Here is a 12,527-nt window from a genome sequence, read left to right on the forward strand (position 1 = left end):
AAAATGTTTTCCTAGGCAGGTAAACAGAGACGCTTAAATAATTAAAATACAATCACCAACACTCATTTTCTCTTCTATAAGAAAAATAGCAGTTTTAAATTTTTTATATCTTTTATGTTATCATTTAAATGCAAAATAGTGGAATAAATACAACAATCTGATCTGATTGAAACACAAGTGTAACTACAGGTAGTCACACAATCATATTGCTTTAAATAAGAACAAACCTAAAAGAAGCAAAATTACAATTAAAATCATACGGCTAAAACATACACCTTGATAACTTTCCAATACTTCACATTAAGTAAATGGTCTTGCTTGAAACTTGAAAAAAACTTACCTCAAGCGAGGTTTAAGATGAAGCATTTACCCTAAAGCCCGTGCAGTTCTTTTAGATATAAATTTTAGTTGTGTTTCCTATTTGTGAGATACTTGTTCTCTTGCAATGCTGAGAGTCAATTAAACTGAAAACTAAAAATTGTTCTTCGTTCTTTTTACATCTCTCCATCTTGCGTTTTCAGTTGGTTGGCTTTTACTCCTTAAGCCCAAGTACTTTAATGTGATACAGTGAAAACAATGTATATATTGTATATATTTTATTTATATATATAGTGTGGTTGAATAGTAGTAACTTAAACCCTGCACAAACTGTCTGGAAAATAATCTTTTTTAAACACTTACATATATAAATAATCTTAGAGAATCAGCACCTTTTTTTTTTTCCCAGGAGTTGTATTTTCCGTTGTTATTTTTCAAGGGATGTGCCAATTTCTGAACTCCTATCACAGCTATAAATTTCAAGTTATTGACCATCTGAATGAATTGCTAATGATGATTTATCTAGAATCACACTACAGTCACTTCTCTACTGAGAAACCACAATCTACAATTATAGTCCCATATAGCTAATGATAGATACACAGTATTCCTAGCACTAGGCTGATGAAACATCAACCCAAGGTATTTTGTTTAAAGCACACAAAGTAGCAATAGTTTTGGAAACGTGTCCGCACCAAAATGTTTCGCAACAACACAGAGCGAGTTTATAACAACATCTGAGAGATGATTGAGTGAAAGCCATATATACAGCATTTAAAAATTAGACTTATCTATATTCTTGAAATATTCAAAGTTTTATTTCTAAGCTATACATTGGTATTCTATAATAAACCATTAGAGAAATTATTCCTTGTTTTGAAAATATCATTATGATTTTGATGTGTATCTGTTCATAATGAATACTTGTTTGGAGTTTCAATCTCTTAATTATTATTAGGAAGAACCTTATTAATGGTAAGGAATAGAATATACTACTGTAGTCTCCTGAGGAATTGTACATCCAATATTGTCTCTAATTCTACCCTGTGTCTAAAAGCACACACCACAAGAATCCAAACACCACACGAACAACAAGACAACAGTCTTTGAATGCAACATAAAATTCAGGAAAGCACAGCAAACATGAAACATTGAAAAGCTGAACTACATTTCTTTTGTTTGTTAGGATTACAATTTTAATTACATCTGTGTACATAGAATAAGACTGTTCACATAATACAGGGAGCAGCTACTAACACTGGTCCATTGGTATAGCATTTAATGGAGGTTACTGTTTATTGGTTATTCAGCGATTGTAGATTTGGGGGGTATCTAATTGATTTCTTCATTAGATTACACCTCTTAACAGTCTGGGACCTGACTGACTTTCTTGCTGTGACAATACTGGTTGAAAAGCACATAGATTGGCTTAGCTCTTGGTTAAAAACTGCAGATTAATTTAAACAAACATGCCTAAATGAATCAACCCATAGAGATTAGGTTTTAGAATTTGGTCAGGCGTCTGCTGTCTTTGATGATTTTTTTTTTTTTTTTTCAAATTCTGGCATTTGCCTTATTGCCTCTTAGGTGAATACTGGCTCACAGCTCCTTCTGAGAAAAGGTCTGTAACTTGGCAAACAGGCAGCATCTCATTCCTAACCACCGTGGCAGCTAGAAATCCTACGGCAACTGGACCTCCCAGGTAGAGAGGGGCGCTCCTGATCATTCTACGGATCTGTGTTCCACGTGTGGTGCTTACATACGTGACCACTCGGAGTCACTGCAGGTGTAATCTAATCCTCTGTGTCAGTGAACATTTAGGTAAACTGGAGCTCATGTTAAGAAATTGATGTTTGGGACCAGACTGGCACACAACATAAATTGCATCCGTGATAATATGCACCTTCCCTTCAACTATTGCTTGAGTAAGTTAAATTCCCATATTAATAAATGGCTGAAAAGTGGTAAAGCTGGTACAAAAAAATCTCCATTTGTAAGAAGAAATGAAACATTTTTTAAAAATCTTCCTTCAGGATTCATTTGTCCTTCATTATTGTTCATAATTGTTCAAAGCCAGCACAAAATTGCAGTATTCTTATTTCTCTTTAGTATTGCATGAATGAATAAAGCTTAAACTATTCCCTGAAAAAGTTACATAGTCGCTAAACTAACAAATACCTGGAAGACTTGAAAAAACAATTAAGGAATCAAATGGCTGTAACTGATCTAGATGGAAAAGCAATGATAAGAGGCAGCCGATGCAACGTTGCTTAAGTCGTCTAATTAGAGGCTGCTCCAGTGGAATCTAATACTGCACTCAGTCAATTTGTGTATGTTGCACTGTACTCTTAGGTGCCATGGTTCTCTCTCTTTGATTCCTTAGTCATTGGGGATGTTATGGTTCACAAGAAGTTCACTGGTATCCATATTATGGATCTCCATCCTTTGGCAGGGCTGGCTTCCATCACTCTCCAATTAGAGACTTCTTTTAAAAGTTCAGCAGCAGAAGGAAAGGAAGGAAGGAAAGAAGGAAGGAAGGAAGGAGGAAGGAGGAAGGGAGGGAGGGAGGGAAAGGAAAAGAAAGGAAAGGCAGCGACATTTTCTTATAACCAGAGCTATTAAAATTTAAAAGAAAGGGGAAGAATGAGAAAAGAGGGAGGAAAGTAGAAGAAAGGAAGGAGGGTGGGAGGGAAGGAAGGAAGGAAGGAAAGGAGAGAGTGGGGAACCAGCGATGAAGGAAGCAAGAAACGCAAGAGAAAGAGAATAGGGCGGGAGAAAAAAAAAATAAAGAGCAAAAGAAACGGAGAAGAGATGAGATTAAGGTAGAAAAAAACTCATCAGGAGGATACAGAGGAATCTGAAAGCTGCTTCATAGTCTTGCTGCTAAATGATCAGTGCAGTCTTACTTGATTTTTGATGTTGTTAACTAAACTCTAAGTTTTTTTGACATCACTCTTGGGTTTATTTTTCCCTTTTTCGGCGTGCAGGATAGGATGCCCGGGGAAGCGTTTAGTCAGACCTTGGCCTCCAGCATTTCCAAAAAAAGTTTGTGCATGGGGACTTTGCCTTCCAGTTTGATGTTGTAGAAATGCTGCACGGCCTTGGTAGAGGTCTGCCTCAGGAGCGGCAGCGTCATCAGCATCTTGCCGGCCCTGCGAGGGTCTTCCATGTGCTGGCCGGCCTCATAATCCTGCAAGGCCTCATGTAAGACATCCTGAAGCTTCTGAACGGCTTCGACGTCTTCTATGTGCATGGAGTCTGTACCAAAAAGATAAACAATATTAACAATAATAAAAAATACGTTGATTCGAGTTACGAAACTTAAACCTTATTACTGAACTTCTCTACACTGTGATTTGTTCAGAGACTCTCACATTTCCAAAATCTCCATTTTATTTTTCTAAATTTCACTGCAGTAGATAATTTACAATACAGGCTTAGAACATGGGAATTACTACAAAAAGCCTTTATTTCAAACATGTGGGTTTCTTTCCTCCTGAGACTGAGCAAGTGAACACTTTAACAGATAACAGTCTTGGCTGTTTTATTCATTACCTCATTCGTGTATTTATTCATTCATTCAATTATAAAAGGCCATCTATCAAAAAATTATTCTATGTAACGTTGTATAAAATTCAGACCTTGTGCTCAAAAAGCCCGTATGTCCCAAAAGGGGGAAAAAAAAGTTGATAACCAAAATTTTAAGAACTCCATGTAAACACACCGAATCCAACACTATGCTCAGTTGTAGACTGTACAGAGATCACAATACATTGCTCATCTTTTTAGAATTTTTAGTGTACTCTTAACAGTTCATTAAAACATCCTGACATAGCCTGCTTCTCTGCAGACTTTAGATTAATGAATTCTGAAATACTTTTCACATTTGTGAAGGTGAACTTCGCCCTTAAGTGACTAATTTAAAAATCTAATTCAGTCAAGCAAGGAAAGGGTTAACAGGGTTGCCACAATTATTCTTGCGAGAAATGTGAGATGTGGGGAAAAAATAAAAGTTATGGTTCCAGCTCTAAAACAGACACTTAATTATATACAAGTTTGAACCATTTAGCACGTTTTATTGATTCTGATGACAGTTTATCTGTTAATTACACATAACGGCGTCTTTGGGGGATTCTTCATGTTTAATAATTCTAGTTCTCTGAGAATGCAGAGCTCTGAGATATATGTACCTAGCCGAATCTTTCATATCATTCAAATATCAGATCACATGCCCCAAAAGAGAGAGGAAATGTAATTTAAAATCAAGTAGCTAAACATACGATTAAAAAAATTACGGCAAGGTACTTAAAAGATCAACGGCTATAACCAATAAAGGTTTTTAAAACTTCTTCGTATTTTCTTTACTGCTTTTTTTTTTTTAACATGGTCATTTTAAAATCGTTTCATCATATCATTGGTGAATTGACCACCATTTACATGAGGTGGTTAATAACACGTTTCTTTAAAAGAGTTTTGAATATTCTGGAATATAGTTGCTTATAAGGGTTTACTGCTCAAGACTCGATTCCTGCCTGGTGGGGCCAAAAGAAGGAATTCTTCTGGGTGGGAAACGTTGACAGTGGTGTCCTGGAGTGGAACTCCAGACATTCTCCAACATGAACCCTGGCCTTTCCGATGGACTGCTTCTACCTAGGCTTTCCTGCAATCTGGTTCCTTTCAGCAGAGCAAATCCATCCACTTCCTGTGTGTCTTCTCTCAGAAACAAGCACACGGAATTTCCAAAGTTGTCTAAGGGGGCGGTAATGAAAGTGACAAAAAAAACAGTCATGGAGGTGACAACAACATGCTCTGATATTTGTTATTTCTATGTTTGCACTTAAATACTGTCAGGGGAAAATGGTGGACACGGACACACAGTAACGGTGAGTGCTTAGATACACAGAAGATTGACCTTTGTACATAAGGGAACCGGGATGAAGTGGACTCACCCAACCTATCTGGGGACTAAACGTTAACACTCTAAGTGGAAACAGTGGGGAAGAAATGGATGAGGAAAAAAGGAACTGCAGTCTTTACAGATAAAATTAAATCAAAATAGCGGTTTTCCAAACAGATTGATTTTTTAAAAAGCAGAATAAATATACTGATTTTAAAAAGCAGAATAGGGACTTCCATGGCCATCCAGTGGTTAAGACTCTGTGCTTCCACTGCAGGAGGTACAGGTTTGATCCCTGGTCAGGGAACTAAGACCCTGCATGCTGCGCAGTGTGGCCAAAAAACTAAAAAAAAAAAATAAAGAAAGAAAAAAAGAAAACAAAAAATTTTAAAGCAGAATAAATATAATAAATATACCATTTCTTAAGTACCTGTTTTGGGTGACGCCTCTGATAAGCACCTTATGAACATTGCCTCATTCATCTCCCAACAGCCCTGCAAGGCAGGTGGCTGCTAGGAAGTGTCAGAGTAGGCTTAAACTCTGGTGTCTTTGAATCAAAGTGTGCTGCCGGAATTTATAACACTGGACATGGCATTTCCTTTTTTTTTTTTTTTTAAAGAACTGAAATCGTCCTCTTAAGCTCATCTCATTCAACTTTGCGTCTTCAGCAAGAATCTTTCCTACAACATTTCTCATAAAGACATTGCCAGTTACATGGAGAGCATTCTACTTAACAAGGGACAGAACTACTTGTTAGAAGTGTCCTCTTCATATTTTCCCAAATCTGCCTCTAACTTCCATCCTTTGGTCCTGGTTCTAACTACTGAAACAATACGGGATAACTTTCTTTCTCCGACATGGCAGGTCTTGAAATGCTTGAAGTACGGTCACCTCAGCCCCGACTCCAAGTCTTTCCTTCCCCACTGCTCTTGCCTGGCGGGAGATATATTATAGGATGTCACAGGAAATGAGGCGAGAACAAATAGCAGAGAGATATGCTCACAAACAGCAATTAAGACTTCAAACTATTCTTTAAAGGCGGTGATTTAGCTTGAGAGATTTAAAAATGATTTAATCAAATTACTATGATAATTTAACTTCCCATTTACAGAAAAGATTCTAACTCATTTTAGCTTTACCCATTCTCGGAGCTGCTAATACTTTAAATGCAAACTCACTAAATCTGAACTATTTAATTAGACCATGATTCAGCTGGCAGACTGCTGAAGAAAATATTAATCTCCATTAAGGGTCCTAGTTCAAGTTCTGGCTCTGTGGCTTTAATCTCTGTTTTGTTCTTCGGGCTAAATTTATACATTTATGCAAAGCTCAGTAGAACTGGCATTACTTTATATAATTATTTAACTCTAGTTGTTGGTACTGGGTTTTGGGGTTTTTTTTAACTTTATGTTTTAAAGGAAATTTTCCCATTATTTGTGCTAATGGGAACCAGCTAAACTTAATAATGGAAATCACAGGTTTATGAACTAACCAGACAGTGCAAAGCTGAACATTAAAAACACTGAGTGAATTGTTAAGAAAAAAAAAAAAACCCTAGGATTTCTGGGTCCAAGCCCAGACCTATTAAATCAGAAAATTGGACTGGATGCAGGACATCTGTATTTTTTAAAATCTAGGTGATCCTATGGTCAAGCCAGGGTTGAGAATCACTAAACTAGACAATAAGACAAACAAATGCTATTCTAAAATGATCAAGATTCCAAAAGATTACCAAAGTTCCAATGATACGTATAGTGTCACCCATGTATTAGGTTTCAACATCCAATAATAAAATAGAACCCTTTTGTTCAATTCCAATATTTTCCTCCATGAAGTATGACCCTAAAGGGACATGTCTAGCTCAGATCACTTACTCTGGGAAGACAGCTAAATATCCTTATACCAATAGCCGCAAAATTCAGTGATACTTAGAGCCGTTGCAAAAGAAGATTTTGTTTGTACTTCTTACCTGGAATAAGGCACTGCCCTTCTCTATGGTAAAATTATCCATTACTGTGGCAATAGGTAAAGCTACTCCAGAATGCCCACGCTCTGTTTAGGAACTGTCTTCAGGACTTGTAGCTCATTCTTGGCACTATTTTCTCAATGATGCCAAATCTTATTTTGAGGACGGAATTGAATATTAGACATAAATAAAGCATATACAGAGTCAAATCTGGTACATGTTATAAACCAACACTCAGAGTAACCTTTTCTGTGGGACACAGATGTTGATTTTCTTTAGTGTTAGTAAGCTGCCTACATGAAGAGGGGAAGTAACGATACAGCCGACGTGACTCTAATCACCAAAGGAATGAAACATAATATGATGAAGAAGACAGAGAAGTGAGCAAAAGTCTATTTTCTAAAAGATAATTTGCGTCTCCACATTTTTATATACAATTATAAGGAGTCTAAAACAGTGATCTTCTCAGTTACAATCAGATGAGATACCGAAGAACCCTGGTTGACTGTCATTGCACAATGTCTTTTGATTAACATAGATAGTCAACCTTAACGGTTTCAAAAAGGTGCCAATCATAAAGTTTTGATTAAAAATCAGTAAACGGTATTCCAGGAGGATGGCAGTGGTGACAGCAAAATCTTTTAATCTCTCCAAATCTGCACATAAAAGAACAGAGCGGGCTTCCCTGGTGGCGCAGTGGTTGAGAGTCCGCCTGCCGATGCAGGGGACACGGGTTCGTGCCCCGGTCTGGGAAGATCCCACATGCCGCGGAGCGGCTGGGCCCGTGAGCCATGGCCGCTGAGGCTGCGCGTCCGGAGCCTGTGCTCCGCAACGGGAGAGGCCACAGCAGTGAGAGGCCCGCGTACCGCAAAAAAAAAAAAAAAAAAAAGAGCAACTAGATGGCAAAATTAAAAATCCATAGAAAACACTTACCAAAAAACTAAGTAACAAGATATCCCCAAAAGACACACACACACACACACACACACACACACACACACACACACACACACAATCAGGATTATAGTGTGTGTGTCTGCGTTCCTAGCTCTGTTCCACTGAAGGGGTTCAGGAAGCATGGCCAACCCAGGTATGCAGTATTCGGAACCAGTAGCACCCAAGTTGTAATCAGATTCCAGGCCCCAATCAGGAAATATTTAGGATGAATATGAACACCTTGTCAGAATAAATAGGAAGGAGAGTATGTAGAACTATTACGTCATTCAAAAAGATTCCAGACGCTGACTTGACGAGGTTCCCGCTGACTCAAATGGGACAATTTAAACTTTAAAAAGAATTACAATTACAATTGATTGAAATCTATTGATTATGTTTAAATACATGTCTTTATAATGACATTAAAAAAAGATAGGGTGCTGATTCCTTATCTTGAAAACTGGTGAATAAACAGAAATAATCAAGCATTTATCCCACATTTCCCATTCAGTCTGTATCACTGGTAACCAAATAAGAGAGGAGAGAAAGCATCTCTGTGTATAAGTATCCCAACTACTGAATGAAAAAAGAAAGGTTAAAATTACAAATCACCACGGATTTAAGGAATGAGTACCAATGGCTGCTAACATCACAAAAAGTGAGACAACCAGACATTATATGTCTCCCAAAGAACAGCACCCCACCTGTAGGTCTAGAACTGAATCTGATTAAGCCCTTTGGGTCCAGTTGCTGGTTTGCACAAGACGCAGAGGGCAGAGAAACATGATGAGCTGCCCCTAGAGGATATAAACTGCAAAGTCCAGACTCTGGGGAACTGTGCAGGGCAAATGCCCTGGCTTTTGCAATAGATAAACTATAAGAACACAAAAACTTAAAGAGGAACTTTTAGAGTAAAGGAGACTTTAAAAATCCATAAGGAGAAAACAATGTTTTTTAAAGGGCAAGATGAAACTATCGTGTCTGGGGATACACACTTAGTAACAAAACCACTATAAAACATACAGAAGTGATGACTATAAAAGTCAGGACAGGATAGGGGTTACTTTTGTGAGAAGGGAAGGGAGAGCGACTGGGACAGATGCAAAGTTATATTTCTTGACCTTGCTTATATATTCATTGTGGTAGGCAGCAAAACGGTCCCAAAGATATCTGGGTAGTCCAACCCTGCAACCTAAATGTTACCTCGTGTGGCAAAATGGACTTTGCAGCTGTGATTTAGGATCTTGATATGGGAACAGTATCCTAGATTATCCAGGTGGGCCTTCAGTGAAATCAAAAGTGTCCTTATAAGAGGGAGGAAAAGGAAAAAGAAGGCAGTGTCGCCAATGAAGCAAAATGGTACAGGCCTGGCTCTGAAGACGCAGGAAGGCGCCATGCGCCAAGGGATGCAAGGAACACCACAGTAGAAGCTGGAAAAGGCCAGGTATCAGATTCTCCCCTAGAGCCTCCAGAGGGAGAGTGGCCCTGTCCACACCTTGTCATTAACCTGGTGAAACTGATCATGGACCACTGACCTGAACTGTAGGAGAATAAATAAGCGTGGTTTAGAGCCACCAAGATGTGGTGATCTGTTAGAGGAACTAATACACTTACTAAGGCACACATTTCGTTTTGTATGTGTGTGCGTTTTAATCTGTGTTTTTATTAAAATGGGGAGAGAGCTAGAGAGAGAGGTAGTGAGAAACTTGATGAAAAGGTCCCTGCTAGAAAGTAGTGAGTTGAGCAGAATTCCTATCAAGACTACAGAAACACTTGTCAGAAACACCAAGGAAGCCGTTCATATATCAAGCAGGGTGTTGGATCATAAAACCTTTTAGGCCTTTTCTAACCCAGTGAAGTTATAATTCTAATATTGGAAATAGACATAATAATTCTGATTTTGTGCCTAACCATGGTGAGAAAAACAGGACTTCTGATTTTACAGCTTTCCATTGAGACACACTTTTGTTTTTTTTTTTTGGAGGACTGTTTTCCTCCTTTCTTGCTGGGGCTATCAAGTCTGCTTTCTCTTACATTTATATCAATCACACAAATCACTCTCCTACTGTATTTATATAAAATGTTGGATCACAGAAAACCCTCGTGGCCCATAGTTTCTTTCCTCCAGGCTTCCCTCTCGAATCCCAAATTATTGTTGTTTGTTCTGCTGACCTCACATAATTTCCCTGCTAGGTCTTTTCTATTATGCTGCAAGTACTCAAGGCCTTCCCTCTCCCTCCAGTATCTTACACTTTTCTAGAACTTTCTAACTCCTGTTACTAGAAGTGATAAAGACAATGACACCCAAGAAGTGAATCTTGATACCAGCTTGGGTGGTAAATATTTCAACCTTTCACAACATCCTAAATGCTCTGCACTATGCCGACCTTTTATAACAGATTGCTCATTATCTTAAGACCTATACATGAAATGGTGCTTTATTATGTCAACTCCTAGAAGTAAAGCAACTATAGAGGATTTTATGTGCTTATAATGCAGGATGGAAGCACAGAGATACTTGTAGCAAATATTTCCATGTTATATAAAGGCATAGTGATCATTGAGCATGCTAAGAAACGTTCAGGAACCAGCCTTATTTTCTACATAAAGTTTTGAAATATCACGGTGTGCATGAAATGCAAGGGTTGCATTAAATTAAAAAACAATCCACTTCCCAGATATATCATCTAAAATAAAATTAAAATAATTCAAGCAGTGATGACTGATTTGAGCAAAAACCAAAGAGAAGCACACTAGGAGATGGAAAGGCATAATTCTGATTTCTTATTTATCTTATATAGAATAAGATACTGGTTTGGGTAAAAGTTAAGAATAAATTTCTACCTGCCACAAAGGACCTATCCATTTCTTAAAAACTGTTATAATCTGGTAAACATTTTGTTTTCGATTCTTTTTGTCACTTTCCTGAGTGGTTTTATATCACTATAGCTCCTCGAAGACAGCAAGATAAAGGAACTGGGGACAAAATTCTAAACTAAACTTAAAATACTAATTTAGGGTGGCAGATGTGAAATTGCACTGGCTAACATCTTATTCATTGACCCTTTTAAAGACATGGTATACACGTTATTTGTGAAATAGAAATATTAATAGCTTACTGATAGCAAGGGACTGAGGGTCCAGCCCTCTGCCTCAAAGCAGCCACACAGCTTTATCAGCTCACTTCCATTACCTGTAAAATGATACTGGATATGTCTACCCAAACAGGCACGCTGTGGAAATCAAAAGAGATTCCCCAGCAGAGGCTAAAAACTAAAACAGAAATGTCTACAGAAAGATTCTAAAAAAGGATAATCTCTTGACCAATAGCTAAAACTATCTCCTGAGTATCAAATCAGCAAACTCCAAATTTCAGTAAAATTGTTTGAGGGCCCAGTAGATACTAAAGAACTAAAGAGGTGTTTTTACTTTTATACTAGTTGTTTAGATCCGTGAAGATGTTAATATTTCTATATTACCAATTTAGCACAAACACACATACCACACACAAAATATACGATCAAGCCACATGCAAAATATAAGACCAAACTCAACACCCTCTCTTACTGAGATTAAAATTTTAGGCCAGTTAGGAGATGTTAGATGCTATTAAATTCATCTGCCTCATTTTACAGAGAAGAAAAGAGTTACGTGGATAAACCATGCATTCTCAAAGGAGGTGACATTTGGAATTGGAGAGTAGAAAAAACCCTCTCTTTTTAGGTAAAATTCACATATACTCAGTACATAAACAGATGCATTGTATATCTGTGATATTAATACTTCATTGGGGACCTATTAGGAAAAACGTTATCGAAAAAGCCTACCCTAAGAGGAGAGAGAATGAAATAAGATTGAGGAACACTAGTCCAAACTTGTATGAGGGTCCAAATATGCTGATTAAATATGGCCGCCATTCCACTCCCCGACAGAAATCATAGACTTTTTAATCCCTTGAAATTACACCACATTCTGCACATATGCCATTTGTCCTTGAGAACAAAATACTGTCATGAGATGAGCATAATGACTGATGATTTGAAATTGATGACCAAAATACTATTTGCAGCTTTATATCAATAGATGCTGTTACTCCAGAGGTACTATGCAGAAGTAAAAAGAAAACTCAACTTAAATATGTAGATTCTACCTATTCTCACATGGGCTGGTCTCACAGGGCTCTAGGTTGGGGGTGGGTCTGGGGTGGCAGCAGTCGGGTTGTGAGGGGCAGCTATGGAGTTGAAGGTCTTGTGACTTAAGCCAAAGAGAATGATCGGACTAAAGGCAATTCTTAATCTTAAACTGCTTTTCATCTTCCACTATGTAAAGGTGAGTATATTACCTTGGGGCCAGTGATAATAGTTTCAAACAAATTTTAGACATAAGAATCAATAGAACCAATTGAGAGAA

At 37.7% G+C, this 12,527-nt stretch overlaps 1 protein-coding gene across 1 annotated transcript in view; it reads right to left on the reverse strand.

Annotated features, from left to right (window-relative positions):
* Positions 1-3,331: 3,331 nt before the first annotated feature.
* Positions 3,332-12,527, reverse strand: part of ESRRG (estrogen related receptor gamma) — a 213,960-nt gene continuing 204,764 nt past the window's right edge. Inside the window, exon 7 of the mRNA XM_004312775.4 lies at positions 3,332-3,576. Coding sequence (XP_004312823.1) covers positions 3,332-3,576 — 245 coding nt within the window. The remainder of the gene's footprint in view (positions 3,577-12,527) is intronic.

Source organism: Tursiops truncatus, chromosome 1 (assembly GCF_011762595.2).
Source record: "Tursiops truncatus isolate mTurTru1 chromosome 1, mTurTru1.mat.Y, whole genome shotgun sequence".
Lineage (NCBI taxonomy): Eukaryota > Metazoa > Chordata > Mammalia > Artiodactyla > Delphinidae > Tursiops > Tursiops truncatus.